The 18517-nt window shown below is 36.2% G+C and overlaps 3 protein-coding genes and 1 long non-coding RNA gene across 6 annotated transcripts in view; 2 read left to right on the top strand and 2 right to left on the bottom strand.

The window, feature by feature from the left end:
- The window catches only part of LOC128682244 (lachesin-like), a 107938-nt gene that overhangs the window by 58584 nt on the left and 30837 nt on the right, over window positions 1-18517 (bottom strand). The window lies entirely within an intron of this gene.
- On the bottom strand, window positions 2216-5121 carry LOC128682254 (uncharacterized). Its single transcript, XR_010370308.1, has 2 exons — window positions 5070-5121; window positions 2216-2711 (listed from the first exon to the last, which is right to left on the bottom strand). It is a non-coding gene; the product is annotated as an uncharacterized LOC128682254 (long non-coding RNA).
- On the top strand, window positions 6209-9430 carry LOC128681919 (uncharacterized). Its single transcript, XM_053766247.2, has 3 exons — window positions 6209-6322; window positions 7110-7202; window positions 7762-9430. The coding sequence occupies exons 1-3, from the start codon at window positions 6259-6261 to the stop codon at window positions 8415-8417; spliced, it is 813 nt and encodes a 270-aa protein (XP_053622222.1). The 5' UTR covers window positions 6209-6258; the 3' UTR covers window positions 8418-9430.
- LOC128682249 (uncharacterized) lies at window positions 14357-16579 on the top strand. Its single transcript, XM_053766880.1, has 4 exons — window positions 14357-14482; window positions 14846-14989; window positions 15366-15646; window positions 15986-16579. The coding sequence occupies exons 1-4, from the start codon at window positions 14452-14454 to the stop codon at window positions 16490-16492; spliced, it is 963 nt and encodes a 320-aa protein (XP_053622855.1). The 5' UTR covers window positions 14357-14451; the 3' UTR covers window positions 16493-16579.

Genomic DNA, 18517 nt, shown 5'->3' with positions numbered 1-18517 from the left:
GTTGTTAATTTAAAGTGATTGTTTTAAATGACCTTACACCAGATTCCTGCACACGTTACATTTTAATCAATTTCTTTTTGTAAACAGCCAATTAACTAATTGTTTCTTTAAACGAATTAAAAACTGGAACACACTGTTATTGTATTGACAGCTAAAATGGCGCAATTTTTAACCCCCGACGACTGAAGGAGCAAGTTTAACGTGTCTGTGTATATCTGTATATCTATACGTGGCATCATAGCAACTGAATCTATTTAGATCACATTTAAATGCAGTTTTTGAAGTGAAAACTTCTTTAGCGGCGTTGTGCACTTTTTGTGATGGGTGAAAAAATTTTAAACTCGCATCAGCACACGCGTGGCCCTGATCGAAAATGCGTAAGACGTAACAAATGCACAAAGTTAACATTCAAGTTTTTCACTTCTGCCGGCACTGCCGGAGTGCAATCCGTTGTTTATTTTAGTTAGAATAGCATTGCAATCATTTGGAATGACAACGTATATATTAACCGAAGTGTGTGACAGAAGAAGTTGGGAAAGCGCGCTCAATTTGAACATTGGTTCAACAGTAATTCGAGCGAACAGTAATTCGTTTTATTTTTAATTTGCTAATACAATATACATATCTGAAATACGGTTTTATAAAAAAAATAATTCGTGTGTTTCAATCGTGTTTTGATGACGGTTAATTAAAAAATAAACTTTTTAATGGCTCTGTTCTTCAGATCTAAATTAGTGTGACTAAATTACACGGAAAAAGTATAAAATATCGCCTTTTCGAGATTTGCGTTTAGTTTTAAAAGTACCTACCTACGCTTATGTACTTATAGTATAAATATTACTACAATGAACTTAACTTATATATTTTTTATTATTTCTGTTGGTAAGTAAATACCTAATTATTTTCAAGATTTGACTGGATTAAGGCCATTTCAAACTAATATTATAAATGCGAAAGTAAGTTTGTTACCTCTTCACGCTTTATATACTTAACCAATCTTCGTGAAATTTGTCATATATATAGTTAAGACTGGGAAGAACTTTGGCTGACACACTCCATGGGAAAAAAAATCATTTTTCATGGAAAGTTTACTCAGGCAAAGCCGCGGCTAATAAATATCTAGCGATACAAATATCTATATTGTATGGGAGTCTCCACAAATATTTTGTTCTATCGTGTTTTGTGTATATTTGTTGTTAAGTATAGCGGAAATAGAAATATGTACATCATCTATGAAAACTTTATCTGTCTAATTATCACGATTCATGTTATCTGTGGTCGTAGAAAGGCTGACAGACGGACGGACAACGAAGTCTTAGAGTAATAGTTCCGTTTTACGCGTGCCAAAAATGTGTGACTTTGTTTTCGTTGTATATTTGAAAGTTATTATAACAGTATTGTTTAACTTTGTGTTTCTAATGAAGACCTTCGAATCAAATCAAATCAAAATAAAAATTACTTATTTCAAAACAAAATTTTGTTCAAAATCTTCGAGTTGAAGTTTGGTGGTCAGCACACGGAAACCCTCGCGGCTTTGGGCCGCTATTTTCAGTTGGTTGTATATCTTAGTCCGATCCAATGCTTTATATCATCAAACAAAATCTTTGGTGCTTTTTTTTTTCAGCATTTTTAGAATGCCACGGGCGACCCCAGCTGACTCCAGGGCAATTGTCTTCATTAATGGCTATACCCCTACTACCAGTAAATGTGTTCACAACATTCATAAAAGAACAACAACATTTAGGTAAATAAATTTTGAGGTTAGAATTTTTTGTTTTTTTTTTTTAATCTATTGTTTCCATTTGTTAAACCGTTTGATGTCGAAATAATTTTCACCTTGGTTCACAATGTTTTATTTAATTTAATCTATCCTAATGTGTGTCTCTCTGTAATTATTCAGTTGTAACAGTCTCTATGTTTGTCTGTCTGTAATCAAATCTTGCAAGTTGAATTTTATCTACCTTGTCCTACAGAGTTGAAATTACCCACTTCGCTCAGTTTCCACGACAATAATAAATTCACCTGACGGTTCACCTAGAATCGGCTCCCAACGAGGGAACTCCTCAATCGGTCCGCATAGATATTATTTTTTCTATAACACGGGAGGCGTACAAAATGTTTTTGGTATATTTAATAAAAAAAGACACACTTTCTTAATATTCTTCAAATGCGTCAAATAAATTGAAGCAAGGGAAAACACCGTAATAATCACAACTGAATATCCAAAAAATTTATTGACTTAAAAAATTTCGATGCCAATTTTCATCCAAAACTTCCCCATATTCACACCATCGTCCTCGTTAACCCTCATACCCAATTTACAAAATTATTCTAAAATTTAAAATAAAAAAAACAATTTTATCATGTAAAATTTCGATTCCGATCAAAGACCCCTATATTCCGATGATATACCCCTATTTAATAAGAGCAGATGCAAGGGTTGCATGGCGGCGGCGGGCACGGGTTGCACGGGGCGCACGGGTCGCACGGGTTCGGAGGGGGGCACGGGTTGCAGGGGGGCGCGCACGGTGGGGGACACGGACAGGACGGCGTTATGATCGTTATCGGGCCTGTGCACGGAGGTATAGGCTGTGGGATGCTTATGCTGGGTGGCTGAATGATGGGTCTAACAGGTTCTGCGAAACAGACCGTCGCCCCCTCGCAGGTCTTGGTGCAACGCCACGGCGCAGCCGCGGCCGAGCCGATAATAACTAAAATATAAAAATAAAAAACAATGAAAATTTTCTAGTTTTTCGTGAATTTAAAAAATAAATATCTATACAACAAATAAATATATATAATGGCCTAATGGAAAATGATCTTTTTCAGATTGACTTGGGTCTTGGATGTTTATCTATATATGTATATGTTATAGAATATAGTATCGTTGAGTTAGTATCCCATAACACAAGTCTCGAACTTACTTTGGGGCTAGCTCAATCTGTGTGGTTTGTCCTGTTGTTTTGTATTTATATATAATGACATAAGGCCCTGCCCGAGAATATGACTACTTAATTTTTTAAAATAATTACTACACAAGACAAGGCGTGTCACACGACACACGTGTGTAGAATGTAAACAGGAACAAGCAAGTATGGGAATACATACACGTACATGTATGTTAATATGTATGTTTGAAATCAAAATCAAATCATTTATTCAGAAATTAGATTTTTGTTACTCTTCCACGCAAAAGACGGAGTGTTCTGAAATTCGGTACATCGGTAGAATATAACCTGGTAAATAACACAATATGGTTTGTTTTATCCCAAAATTCCCACAGGAGCGAAGCCGGTATTTTAACGTTACCATGTTTTCCTAAGTAAACTAATATGCATTTGGAGAATATACATGATGATACGGAGAAGGCATTCAGGTCATGGTCGAATTAATACAATACATGCAAACATTCATTGGAGCTTTTGGTCAAAGTTTCACGCTAAGTTGAGCAATAAAACTCACCCGTTAACCACGCAAGTCTATTTGATAAACTTTCGGATGGACTTTAAATGAATTTGGTGAGATGGACAGACGGACAGTGTATTCGTGTGTTGTGCTAAAGGGGAAGATGACAATATTTTCGCTTGTCTTTGGTCAGGTCCAAACACTTTACTTATATATAATAACACTAGAGCAGCCCCAGCTCCGCTCGGGTAAAACCATAATAAAACTTTTACAGAAATCACCCTATTAGATAATCAGATTTACTTCAAAATGATTGAAGTTCAGGATTCGAACCATCAACAGTAACAACGTGAATTCAATGGTGTTCACCGCTGAGCTGTCTACTCATATCTTTACTTGACGAAATTTTGAATGGGATTATTTGTTATTTCTTTTCACCCTCAATTAACTACCCTAAAGGTCAAATTTTGAAAACTCCTGAAACACGGGTTTCATTATTTTTGTTGCATAGCATTTGTGCCAAGTTTCAAGTAGATCAATAAAGATTTTCCTTATTTTTCCTACAAACTTTACCCTCAATTTTTACCCCTTTAGGGGTCGAATTTTGAAAATTCCTTTCTTATCTGAGCACTACGTAATAACCTAAAGCTACTGCCCAAATTTCGTGTTTCTAGCTTCTATGGTTTAGGCTGGGTGTTGATTAGTAAAAAACGCTTCTTCTTTTCTTCTTCTTATATATATATATATATATATATATATATATATATATATATATATATATATATATATATATATATATATATATATAGATAGATAAGCAACTTGACGGTCTGTATGGGACCACGGCGACTGCAAGGTCGTTGAAACGATAGCTACATTAAATAAAAGGTTCGTGCTGATTCCCGTTAATCCTACTAAATGCGAAAGTATGTAAATGTGTATTTATATGTGAGTATGTTCGTTACTCTTTCACGTAAAATCTACAGGACGGATCGTTATGAAATTAGGCACACGGGTAGAATATTACCGTGAATAATGTAACAGTGCTTTTTATCCCAAAATATGCAAGTTTAAAAAAATCGTGGCTGAATATTTCATATCATCTTTTATTTTTTTTCCAAAGATCGATCCACTTTAGTTCTCCTTAATCTCCTTTTTAACTATACTGCGCAATTATATAAACACTTACTAAATATAAATACATGTTATACAGTATTGAATTCGACGAGCTCGGTGGCGCAGTGGTAAGGTCCCGGGTTCGATCCCTGGCCGGGTCATGATGGAAAATGATCTTTTTCTGATTGGCCCGGGTCTTGGATGTTTATCTATATATGTATTTGTTATAAAATATAGTATCGTTGAGTTAGTATCCCATAACACAAGTCTCGAACTTACTTTGGGGCTAGTTCAATCTGTGTGATTTGTCCTAATATTTATTTTTATTTATTTGAATTCGTAACATTATTTAAGTTTAAATGTTACAAATTCAATTCTGTAACAACGGTTTTATATTTAAGTTCGCCTGCGCAATTTTCAATAGTAAAAAAATTACGCGGCAAAGGTTATGTCAAGTCAAAATCATCGATTTTGACAACGTCAAAGTTTGGCGTACGATGGAGCCTTAGAAGAAGAAGAAATAGACGAAGTTGCCGATGAAAACTTACCAATTAACAATAGTCCTATGATTTTCCCCATGACGATCGATGGTGTGATAGAAAAAACGCAGAAATCTCCTTATATATTAAGTCTTTTATCATTATTATAAAACGCTCGGTCAAGTGTAACTTTAAGCTATATTATTGTAGATACTCTGTTTAATCAAGCAGAATATAATATAAATTAATCGTTTTGGTAAAATATACTTCCGACCTTGACGACCTCCGTGGCTTAATGGTCATCATGCCGGACTGCTACATTGGAGGTTCCGGGTTCGAATCCCGGTCAAGACAACATGAAAAATGATCTTTTTCAGATTGACCTGGGTCCTGGATGTTTATCTATATATGTATTTGTTATAAAATATAGTATCGTTGAGTTAGTATCCCATAACACAAGTCTCGAACTTAATTTGTGGCTAGCTCAATCTGTGTGATTTGTCCTAATATATTTATTTATAATTAACGTGAATGCCTTTTTACATTTCACGTTCACACTTATAAATATGGTCATGATATCGATTAAATAGGTATATAACTATGATTTTTACAAAATTTGCAATATACTTAGGCACTAACAGAGGTTAATACAATATTTAACCTTTGTAATTTAGCTTAGGTATCATGGCTTGAAAAATATAAATGTTCTATTTTCTAAAGAACCGAGCTGCCAAATCAGAAATTATTATATTGTTGTGATACAACATCATAAATCCACATAATTAGGTAAATAAATATATTAAGACAAATCACACAGATTGAGCTAGTCCCAAAGTAAGTTCGAGACTTGTGTTATGGGATACTAACTCAACGATAATATATTTTATAACAAATACATATATAGATAAACATCCAATACCCGGGCCAATCAGAAAAAGATCATTTTCCATCATGACCCGACCGGGGATCGAACCCGGGACCTCTCGGTTCAGTGGCAAGAACTTTACCAATGCGCCACCGAGGTCATCATTAGATATTTGGACTTATTTTAAATTGTTTTATTTGATGTCATAACGAAATTTTAAATCACTATTTTTATTATGTAGCTATCCCGAAAAAACCATAAGTTAAATCAATTATATTCGGCTGTTAAAGAATAACTTTTTTTTTTAAACATAACATGGCGTATTGGAGCGAATCATAATTGTTTAAAATTTTAGTAATAGATGTAAATCAAACTGTGGTATATATAGTGGAGATGAGCCAGGATAAGCACACACGGCTGTCTAAGATGGGGCGATCTGTGGCATTGGGTATTTTAGGTAAGAATTAATTGTATTTTTTTGTTATAAGAAATTAGCTACCATAGTTTCACTAGATACCTACCATAGATTCAAAATCAAATCATTTATTAAGAAATTAGGCCTTCACAGGCACTTTTTCACGTAATATTCTAAATTAAATTATATTTACGAAAGCTACAAACTACTAGCATTTCGGAACGACCACTGCTGAGAAGAAATGCCGAAAGAAACTAATTCAAACAGTGTTGGTCCCTATCATATCAGAAGGGATTACCATTTTTTAAATATAAATTGATGTATAATTTTTTATCAGCAATATACAAGTACACAATAAAGTACATGGTCAAAAAGTACACTGAAACATATTACGATTGTGATCGAGTGCTGATGAAAGGAACAATTTATTATATAAGTGACATTTTATTTGGATGTGATTTTGGGAGATTTTGGGAGATTTTGGAAGAAGCTTGTTGCATTCATCGTATTAGGATTGTCCTGTTAAGATAAATGTAAGTTTGATCAATACTACTGTTATAAATGCGAAAGTCTGTCTGTTCCGCTTTCACAGCTAAATCGCTGGATCGATTTTGATGAAGTTTGGTGTACATATAGTTAAAGACACCTACTTTGATTAGATTAATAAAATACGTAGTGTTATTCACTTGAATTAAGGAAAATATGCCTTCAAAATTTATTTTATATGTCATTTTCTTGTCGAATTTATTTAACAGTAGCGTCGCCTTCACAAAGTCGGACAAGTTTTGTAAAATTATACTCGTAAACATATCTGTATGTATGTTTGCAGCACTGTTATCAACAGCCGCCGCGGCGCCGGCCCCGCAGTACTCCTGCGACTGTCCCCCGCCACCGTGTCCTCCGCCTCCGTCGCCCACTCCCAGTGAGTACCGCTAGATGGCGCTGATTCATTCTGAATCGCGCTATCAAAGTTTTCAAAGACAGAAAACAAAGATAAAATTTGTGAATATAAATTTGAGTTTATATTATTTACAATAGCAAAGGCTATCGGTAGAGCAATAAAAAGGGCCTCTTACTGGTATCATCATCAATCATCATCAATCATCAATATATATAAAACTCTTCCCTTACTGAGTGACTGACTGAGAGACAACGTACAGCCGAAACTACTGGGCGTAGAAAACTGACATTTGGTAGTATTATTTGGCCCTGGGGAGTGTAGGGGAGCACTAAGAATTCCTGAAATTCCCAAGGGAGACGGATTTTTACTCACATACGAAGTTGTGGGCAAAAGATAGTATAATATAGTATAGCTATAACGACTCGAAAACAAGAAGAAGAATAAAAGATTATTTTCAATGTGATGTTGAAATTGGAAAACCTAAGTGACAAAGTACTCCTATCAGCTGTCTTTTTCTCATGTAATAAATATAAAGCATTATTATTGTTTCGGTCTAGAATGTAATTAATTTCCTTTCCAGCACCATGCGGCGACGGCCCAATCAGAACTCTGCTGCAAAAGTCCTGCATCCCTGAGAGATTGAAAGCCATCGGCTTCCAAGAGATCCCTGTGCCAGGGGGCTCCTTCTTCATCACTCCCTCCCCTGACGTGGTCATCCAACCACCTCCGATCCTGATCAGGCCGAAGCAGCAGACCCCTATCACTCCCCCAGCGATTATCGTCAGGCCACCCCAGCAGCCAGCAATACAGCCACCTCCCATCATTGTGAGACCAGCGCCAATACCGCCAATTCAGCCACCAACGATCACGATCACGCCACCACCATTAGCGCCCATCCAGCCACCGTCTATCATCGTAAGGCCACCAACTCCCGCTCCAATCTGCCCTAAGTCTTTCACAGTCCAATCTCCGCCTATTCCACCATTCACCCCCAATCCACTGGTCATAAGGCCACCAACTCCATCACCAATCGATCCACCATGCGCGTCTGCACCTATCTGTAGGTTTATCCAGTCCAGTGGACCGTGCAACCCGTGCAATCCTTGCAACCCCTGCAACCAGTGCAACCCGGTCGTCACATGCAATTCCTGCAACCCGTGTGATCCATGCAACCCGTGCAATCCTATCATCACTTGCAACCCCAGCAACCCGTGCGATACCATCTGCAGTTACTAAAACAAAACTTCTTACTTAAAACGTATGGTGTTTAATTAGTTTTTCATATCACTAAATATGTTCAAAAGTCATTACAGTATTTAAAATTTCTACCGACCGTTGTCAATTCATAGCTAGTCAAGTAAAAAGAACAGATATAAACATTGCATCTGTATTTGTTCGATTTAAATTTACTTTTCATTGCCATTCGGTGTTGAAACTTTACTGTAATCCACCAATAGATGGCGGTAGGTGATATTTAAATCGCGCTAGCAAGATTACAGCGAAACATATGGAATTAGTTTAACGTCAGTCGATAGATTAAGCGAACATCCATGATTTTAGCTATATATTGAGGCGTTATAATGTATGTATTCGTCGTAAGATCAACCTACGGTCTCGGATGCAAATAATTGGAGTGACGCTTGTGTTTCAAAGGTTGTATGTGGCTACTATTGGCGACGATCATGATGAGACCAACATTTATTTAAACATGACGGCTTTTGCATCCGCGCTGGGTATACAATCCCCCCGTGTTTTAGGGTTTAACATCCGCGCTGGGACACACGAATGCTAAGCGCAAACCAATCAACACTCGCGTTATGGTGCCACGTGAGTCTGTCTTAGACTTTATAAGCAATGGAAGAAAGGACACAACATTAGAACGCTGGTAGAAAAAGCTAATTGTTAAATTGTATGTCTATTGTATATATTCTGTTGTAATAAAGTTAGACATCATACAGACAAGACACACAGGTAAATACTTTTGACAGTAATCTAGGTTATTCGTGTAATATTTTTTTAAATACTGTAATTGTTTTTGATAGATATTTAAATACTGATGATCTCTTAATATAAATGATACGACAAATGCGTGCCTATGGAATTGTAAAAAGAATATATTTTTAAGTGCCCGTACTTATTTCGATTATTTTAAGTGCTTATAAATGTAGTTTAAGTATTTATTTATGTATATTTAACATGTATATTATATTATACAATATATGTATGTATTAAACGATGTTTATACGAAGTATGAGTGTATTATTTATTACTTTAAATCCCCTAAACGTACCTACATACGACATTATTGGTTCACAATTAGGGGCGAAACCGAACGCAATAATAAGGCCGAGCATATACTCGTCAAGATTAAATATATAATAATTAAGGTTATCGGTCCCAATAACAAATTTTTATAAATTTATTTTCTTTATTAATTAGCAAAAATGAGCGATGTCTTGACAAGGTGACAAAAATATCTGTTTTGAGCACATTTTCATCCTTGAAAATCGAATTTTCATCCTCAAAGTTTAGTACTTTCACGCATGAGCACACGTCAAAGTTGAAATACAGAATGTACGTTTGTATGTAACTCTGTGCCTTCGAAACTAACGAACTGCTCAATACTGAGACGTGACTGAAAGGATAGGAATTGGGAATATTATTTTTCTTACAAGTTGTTGGAAGTTTCATTCGGTCTCTGTCTGTAAAGATTGTTTTCGTTAAACTAGAATATACAACTACGTAACTAAGTATGTTATTGCAAATTCTTGTTAAATTTTTGCTAAAACGCCAAATTCTTTGATTAAAATTAAGGTGAGACAGCTCGCTAAACAAAATTGATTTGTCCACAAACTCCTATGAATTTTAAAAAACCTAACAAACTCTTAAAATAACTGTTCAATTAATCGACGTAAGATAACTTGGGGGATTTAAATCGATCTAGTTTCCCTACAAAATGTGAAAGACGCACGATTTTTTTATTAGAAAGTATAAGTTTTTCAGTACACAATAGAGAAAACCGAAATCAAAATCTTAGCATATATCTTTAATTCATTTCTACGTCATCAAGAAGATTGATTGAGTATATACAGAGCGTGAAGAAACTTATTTTCATACTTATAATATTAGTAATGATTAGGATTATAAGACAGTTGACAGGATGAGTGGGATTTTCTTTTATAAGTCGGGTAAGATTGCTTGATTGAATGATCCACATTTGTGACAATACTAGCTGCGTCCCGGGGCTTCGGACCCGTGGGAATTTCACGGTGAAAAGTACCGTATATGTTGTTCCAGGTTATATTCTACCCGTGTACCTAAATTTCATAACAATCCGTCCAGTAGATTTTGCGTGAAAGAGTAACATATATACATACACACGTACATACTCAAAAACTTTCGCATTTATTATATTAGTAAGATTTTAAAAATCCAATCTTGGAATTGAACAGTTTTACAGTTAAATCGATAGAATTTCACGGAGCTCTGCCAATTTCTTGAAGAATAGGGTTTATTATACTAGCTGTAACCCACGACTACGCCCGCAGCAAAAAGTATGCTCCGTTTTGAAGTAAATATAGGACAAACAAACTTTCATACATTTATATTTATTACCATAAATATATATAGTCTGAGTGTTTTCCTTGTTTCTTCCGCTTTCCTATGTTTTCGTCTCCACGTCGCACGGCCGGCATCCCTAGTTGTCAGACCATTGTCACGCATATCATCCTTGACGACATCGAGCCAGCGCTTCTTGGGTTTGCCTTCTGCCAGGGCCGGCCGGGAGCGGCATATAATTTGTTGGTTTAAATAAGACGTAGCCGCACCAGCGCAGGCGGCACTAGGGGAGACACGCACAGTGTTAGTAGAATTTAAACTGGTACCATTCGATCATAGACAGACGTCTTAAACATTACCGTTTCTCTTTTCAATTACATAACCTTAAAAAGTACTCCAAATTGATAATTGAATCAGCGGAATCCAAAGCTATAAAATAATGCATAAAACCCGCCATTTTAATAGACATATTATATCAAAAATAGCGGACAATAAAAGCTTTTAACGGCATACAGCTAACAATTGCCATTGGTTCCCTCAACAAGCTCATATTGAGCGAGTGGAATGGTGAGTGTGGTTACTGCGCTAGAATAGCAGCAGGGCCTTTAAAATGCTATTAAAAATCTTGTGACATTGTAAAGTCCTTGCAAGGACGCGTACCAACTACTTACTAGATATGCAATGTAGCCCTTGTGCCGTGATATTGCAAACAAACTCGATGTATCGCGATATTTGTGAACATAGGTTACTTTGGCGTTTAATAAACAATATATTGTCTGTGCTGTTTAATAAGTGACTTTCCAATTATCTCTGAATACTGATGAAACACATCACGATAGATTAGTACAAGGATACTCAACAACGTCAATTCTGTCTGTCAGACTGTTAATCTGTCCGTCAAAAGTTACGTTATATTGGGTAACGATAAACTCGAACGTTACGTAACGGTACGTAACGGTAAATTTACTGTTTCTGTTTATATCATTTCCTTAAATTCAAAAATTCAAATTCAAATTTATTTATTCAATTTAGGATGATATACATCATACTTATTGACGTTAAAAAAAAATACTTAAACTAAGTCTACTGCCGGCTTCCAAAGCGCAGGTGAAGAAGAAGCGGCGCAACAAACTTCACCGCTGCCTTTTCTCCAAGGACGTCAATTAACAAATGTAGGTCTTATACATATATTAAAAATTAGGAGGACGAATTTACATCATTATTAAAAATTTCAATGTCCTTAGCTTAATGTTATCTATGCTTTATGACAATTAAGGTGTTTTCGAGTTAAGGTAAGTGTGACTTTCATTAAAAACCTTGGCTGCTGAAAAATGATTGAATTTACGAAAAGATGGCTTTAGAAAATTCAATGTAATTTTTAAGAACTATCTATGTGTGATATTCCGCATATATATTGATGAAAATAGAAAACAAGATGGCGGCAAGCATTCTAGAAACGTAAAGTCAATAAAATAGACATCACGCCGAGAGCCCTGCGACCGCTCGGTGACATGCTCGTTAAACACAATGTAACAGATTTATTCAATGACTCCATTAGTGTGTTTATCCAAAATGTATTGACCTATTTAAATACTATTAATTTCATTGTATGAAGTGTTATTATTATCATGACTTTATTGTACTAAAATTTTATAAATATAATAATGATTTTGTAAAATATCTAATTGTAGATGTTATGACTGTTAATCGGTATATGTCCATATATAAATAAATAAATCACAAAACACCAGTGAACTCGCCCAATTTGAATGACAATACAAAATTTTATAGCCTCGAACGAACTTAGCTTCAGTATACCACAATAAGAAAGTCGACAAAACAGTAAAAAAAAAATCTCGTAAAAATTACGTTTAGCGAAAATTGAAACGCTTTTATATCTCTCTGTTTTAATTTTAAATGATTTGATACAAATGTTGAGTATTACAAATGGAGGGGAATATGTTGGGCTGTGACCTTTTTTTACTAAAATATGGGAACCTTAGGGTGATAAACTGCTTATTACAGTTTGAAAGAAAGAAAGAAAGAAAGAAAGAAAGAAAGAAAGAAAGAAAGAAAGAGAGAGAGAGAGAGAGAGCATTTATTTGCCAAAAACATGAGTACAAATAGACAAATTGATGTCAAAATGAATTAGACCTACACGTTTTACCGAATATAGGTCTGCAAATATAAACAAATAAAGAGGAGCTTGCTATCCACTACAAATCAGTGCTCCCCTACACTGTCCTAGGAAGCTACACACCAAATTTCAGCTTTCTACGTCCAGCAGTTTCGGCTGTGCGTTGTCTGTCAGTCAGTCACTCAGTAAATGAAGAGTTTTATATATATAGATAAATGCGAAAGTTCGTGAGGATGTATCTGTGTGCGTATGTAAGTTTGTTACTCTTTCACGCAAAATTTACTGGACAGATTGTTATGAAACTTGGTACACGGAATATAACCTAGAATAACACATAGGATACTTTTTATTCCTGAACTCCCACGGGAGCGAAGCCCCGAGGCGCAGATAGTAATAAATAACAACTTCCTAAGTATATCACGTACATAATTAATAAAATGTACCTATTCATTAAAATCATACTGAATTATACCGCCATTATACTTTGTGCGTGTTTTTTTTTAATAAATATATTAGGACAAATCACACAGATTGAGCTAGCCCCAAAGTAAGTTGGAGACTTGTGTTACGGGATACTAACTCAACGATACTATATTTTATAAGAAATACATATATAGATAAACATCCAAGACCCGGGCCAATCAGAAAAAGATCATTTTCCATCATGACCCGACCGGGGATCGAACCCGGGACCTCTCGGTTCAGTGGCTCGAACCTTACCACTGCGCCACCGAGGTCGTTTATACTTATAAATATATATTTTTTTTGTGACATTTGCAGAATGCAAGAGGAATGGTGGGCTTGAATAGTCACAGAATAAGTCCCTGATGGCTGGTGACAAAAAAGAATAGCAATTTAGAACAGATAAAAACTGGAAGAGTTACGCAATGGACAGGGATGGATGGCGGAGCAGAGGGGAGGCCCTTTGCCCAGCAAGACGAAGAAGGGGGAAGGAAAGAAGAAGGGGGGGAGACACATTTTACCACTATGGACATCTAGTTACCAAGTTTCAACAGTATAGTTCTTATAGTTTCGGAAAAAAGTGACAGTGACATACGGACGGACAGACAAACAGACATGACGAATCTATAAGGGTTCCGTTTTTTGCATTTGGCTATGGAACCCCATAAATCTGAAGTTCAACCCAAATAATATTTGATTTATTTAATTAGGTACAATATTTGTTTCTCTTGTTTTAATACATGATTAGGTACAGTTTTAGTTTTATTATTTTGAAAACATACGAAGTTGGTGTTTTAAAAAAGTCATAACGCATTAAAGCGTAACGTAAATTAAAATCGTGACTAATTTTATTTAAAAAATTGTCTCTGATGTGAATCAAAGTAAAGATGGCTTTAAAAATTACTATTTCAAAAATCACCTTACTAACAATTTTAAACTTTACACACACAGTGATACGGTTCAAATTTCTTTCTTTTCATTCGTTACATATTTTTTTCTTTTTTTTTTTTTAAGCAGATTTTTTTATATCTATAGTATGTTTTGCTTTGGTAGGTAATATGTAAGGTATATATAAGCCAAAGTAACTGGCAGCTTTCATCAGACGATCGAAATATGGCGAGGGGCAAGGTTTTTTGGTTATCTGGTAAAGTTATTTATTTTTAAATGTTATACTTACATATTCTTCTTTTTTTTTTAATTTTAAAAATTGGCTGTATCCAAAATTAAAATTTTGAACACACGACGAAATAACAAAATAGTTTTATATAGAGTATTGTCTATGTCTGTCGTCACTGTTAAGTCTTATAAATTTATATATATATTTTTGCTTTTGCAATTTAAGCTGTTGTCTCAATCAGATCTTTACTTGTACAGTTGGAGCGACAAGAACAGCATATTAGATCGCATGTAATCTGAGGAGAAGCTACATTATCAGAGAGCACCAGGGTTATAACCACATTGTAATACCAAAGTCTAAACAACAAAATACATAAAGCTACTTTTCCAGTTCTTGTCCTGGGCTCAGCATGGGCGGCGCCCGCGCCCCAGTCACAGATTGACTGTCCCGAGCCGCCTACTGGCTCCATACCTATCGGGCCCTGCAACCCCTGCGCGCCCGCCATCAACTTCCAGTACGGCCAGGCACCCGCAGGTACCTTTTTCAACCTTTGCAATTTTTGCAACCTCTGCAATATTTGCAATCGAATTGGATTTTTAAAATTCAATTAATTATTCGAATTCGATTTGATACACATCACTTAAAAAATTACTTTAAACCAAGTAGGCTGGTGAATCCCAAAGCTCAGGTGAAGAAGCACTGGTGCAATAAACTTTACCGCAGTCTTTTCATCAAAGCAAACTTTTGCAATTCAAATCTTGTTTATTTGTATAATAACTTTATAATAACTTATCGAAAAATAAATATAAGAAAGGTTGAAGCGGTGGTGGTATAATGGTTTAGATGCACCTAAAAAATAACTTAAATGATTTACCCAAAAAATAATGATCACTAATTAAATATTTTTCAGGTTCTGTGATAGTTAAGCCCGGTCAGATCCGATTCCCAGCACCTCCGCCAATCACCATCCGACCCGGACAGATCACACCACCACAGCCCGGGCCAGTATGGATCAAACCTGCTCCGGTGCAGCCTCCAACCCCAGCACCGATTAGGGTTCAACCGGCGCCGATACAGCCACCGAATCCGCCACCAATCAGTGTCAGGCCTGCACCAATAACTCCACCAAGGCCTCCTCCAATCTGTGTTAGGCCACCACCAATTTGTCCACCAAGGCCACCACCAATCAGGGTAAAAATTATCTATCTCTCATCATGGCATCGCATTTTCGTAGTTGTATTTTCGGCTGTGACGCTCTGAAGCCCAAAGTCTTTGTATGAAGCAAATCTTTAATATTTTAAGCATTCGACTGTGATTTACGAAAGGCCGCCTGCCTGACGTCGACCATCTTAATCTCATACGTATGTGCAGTTGTCAATCAGCAGACATGGTTTTTTATCACTCCGTCACTTGGTACATATTTCATGGGATAAAACATGAAAAGTATCTTCAGAAGTAATTTTCCAACAAATAAAAAACAGCTGGAAAAATCTGCAAATAATTTTGTTGACGTTACAAAATTGATTACAGATCCAACCCAATGCAGTGCCAGTGCCACCACCTGACACGATCATCGTCCGACCACCTAAGATTATCGTGCCGGCGCCACCAATCATCGTCTTCAGACCAAACCCACCTACCTGCTTCAGGACTTTAGGCTGCGCGTCCATCAATACCGCTCCCGCAACCCCAGGTCCCCAACCTGACCCACAACCGCCAATTGATCCGTGTGACCCGTGTGCGCCTCCCGCCCCAATTGACCCCTGCAACACATGCGACCCGTGCAACCCTTGCAACATTTGCAACCCATGCGACCCGTGCAACCCGTGCAACACCTGCAACCCATGCGACCCGTGCAACCCGTGTAACCCGTGCAACATTATCAACCCATGCGACCCGTGCAATCCCTGCAACAACATCATCAATCCTTGCGATCCTTGCAACCCATGCAATACTTGCAACCCCTGCGACCCATGCAACCCATGCAACCAATGCAACCCCTGCGACCCATGCAACCCCTGCAACCCATGTAACTAAATAGTATATATATCTAATATATGTTTTAAGCTACATTTGTAAGTGCGAGTGAGATCGAAATACAGTACGGGTAGTTTTAGCAAACTATTCTGTTTTTCTTTTTCATGTGATCTCATAACCCTTTACTTATTTATCCTATTGACTAGATGTTGCCCAGGGCTTCGCTGCCGTGGGATTTTTGGGATAAAGTATAGCCTATAGCAATCTTGGAAAATGTTCTTTTTAATGGTGAAATAATTTTTGAAATCGGTTCGGTAGTTTCGGCTATTACCCGCCTCAAACATACAAACTAACAAACAACTAGGAACTGTTCAAATGAGAAAGTTAGATTATTAATAATAATATATTTTGCGTGAAAGAATAACAAACATACATCGTTACAAACTTTCGCATTTATAATATTAATAGTACAGTGAAAATTAACAGAGCTAACGTGTACTGTATGTAGTAAATTAAGTCTGACACACACACCCTTTCCTTGTCACTGATGCTTTCGATATATTTCGGTATAAATCTTATTTATTTGCGGTATAAAGCATATATAGCCTATATCACTCTGGAGTTATCCAGTTATCCCCCCACCAAAAATCAAATTTCATTTTGAAATTCAAATTCAAATCATTTATTCAGAAATTAGACCTTCACAGGCACTTTTTCTCGTCTATATTTATAGTTATTTCTCAGAAGCTACAAAGTACTGGCATTTCGGAACGACCACTGCTGAGAAAAAATGCCGAAAGAAACTCATTTGAACAGTGTTGGTCCCTATCATGCCAGATCGGCTTACCATTATTGTTTCTTACAATGTTTTTTTTTTCTTTCTATAAAAGTACATAATGTACAATATGTTGACATGAAAAAAGGACCAACAGACACATTATTATTAAACTTTTACAACCGAAATGAAAGAACATGAATATCTAACGTCTAACCGTTTTCCTATTTACTTCCTCAGCTATAAATCATCGGAACCCAGAGACTGCTAGCCTATTTGTAATAAATATTAAACAACAGGTATTAAACACGCAGATACCTTTTTTATTTCCCAGACTTTTCGGACCTTGTTACAAAGGTCCACTGGGCGACTGACTCAGCAAGCTACGGCGACAATGTCTGTCCGGCAGAATCTTCTTCTACCGCCATATTAATTCTCCATCAAGTACCGTCACACACAATACACACTAACAGTGTCCTTATTCTGTAGCATAGTTCAGTCGCCCAGGACCCCTTGTAACAAGGTCCGGAACGTCTGGGAAATAAAAAAGGTATGTGCGCGTTTAATACCTGTCGTTTTGTATATAATTTTGCAACGCGAAAGTTTAAAAGACGCTAGCCTATTTTACCCCTCCAATTAGCGCGGTCGTGGGCATCGCTAGTTGTCAGACCATTGTCACGCATATCATCCTTGACGACATCGAGCCAGCGCTTCTTGGGTTTTAAATGAACCCAAATATTATTGCGAAAATATATTTTTTTAAATAAGTAGCTAAGTATATAAATAAATATACTTATAAATAATAAATATATTAGGACAAATCACACAGATTGAGCTAGCCCCAAAGTAAGTTCGAGACTTGTGTTATGGGATACTAACTCAACGATACTATATTTTATAACAAATACATAAATAGATAAACATCCAAGACCCGGGCCAATCAGAAAAAGTTCATTTTCCATCATGACCCGACCGGGGATCGAACCCGGGACCTCTCGGTTCAGTGGCAAGAACTTTACCACTGCGCCACCGAGGTCGTCAAATATGGAAAGTGGGAAATTATTTAACATAAGAAAATTCCTTTTTCCTAATGAGTATTTATTAGTTTTTATCTAAGTCACTTTTATTTGAGAAAAAAATAAATCATTAATTTAATGGATTCATACTCGTAATTGATTATAACTAAAATAGGTCAATACTGAATAAAAAATTTTAATCTAAAACAAAAATCTTAATGAAACGGAAGCAAGAATGTCATAGGCTATAATTTATTTTAATAAATTATGTTCCTTTTCTACACTCAAATTTGA

The sequence above is a fragment of the Plodia interpunctella genome, chromosome 29 (genome assembly GCF_027563975.2).
Source record: "Plodia interpunctella isolate USDA-ARS_2022_Savannah chromosome 29, ilPloInte3.2, whole genome shotgun sequence".
Taxonomy (NCBI): domain Eukaryota; kingdom Metazoa; phylum Arthropoda; class Insecta; order Lepidoptera; family Pyralidae; genus Plodia; species Plodia interpunctella.
Note: the sequence above shows the minus strand (reverse complement) of the source record. Positions and strands in the feature narration are given on the sequence as shown.

What these genes read in the sequence shown, in the direction of transcription:
- LOC128682249 (XM_053766880.1), top strand. Translation starts at nt 14,452, where the DNA reads ATGGCGAGGGGCAAGGTTTTTTGGTTATCTG. An exon ending in CAAGGTTTTTTGGTTATCTG is followed by an intron (nt 14,483 to 14,845) that starts GTAAAGTTATTT and finishes CTACTTTTCCAG; the next exon opens with TTCTTGTCCTGGGCTCAGCA. An exon ending in CAAGGCCACCACCAATCAGG is followed by an intron (nt 15,647 to 15,985) that starts GTAAAAATTATC and finishes AATTGATTACAG; the next exon opens with ATCCAACCCAATGCAGTGCC.
- LOC128681919 (XM_053766247.2), top strand. Translation starts at nt 6,259, where the DNA reads ATGAGCCAGGATAAGCACACACGGCTGTCTAAGATGGGGCGATCTGTG. An exon ending in TGTGGCATTGGGTATTTTAG is followed by an intron (nt 6,323 to 7,109) that starts GTAAGAATTAAT and finishes GTATGTTTGCAG; the next exon opens with CACTGTTATCAACAGCCGCC. An exon ending in GCCTCCGTCGCCCACTCCCA is followed by an intron (nt 7,203 to 7,761) that starts GTGAGTACCGCT and finishes TTTCCTTTCCAG; the next exon opens with CACCATGCGGCGACGGCCCA.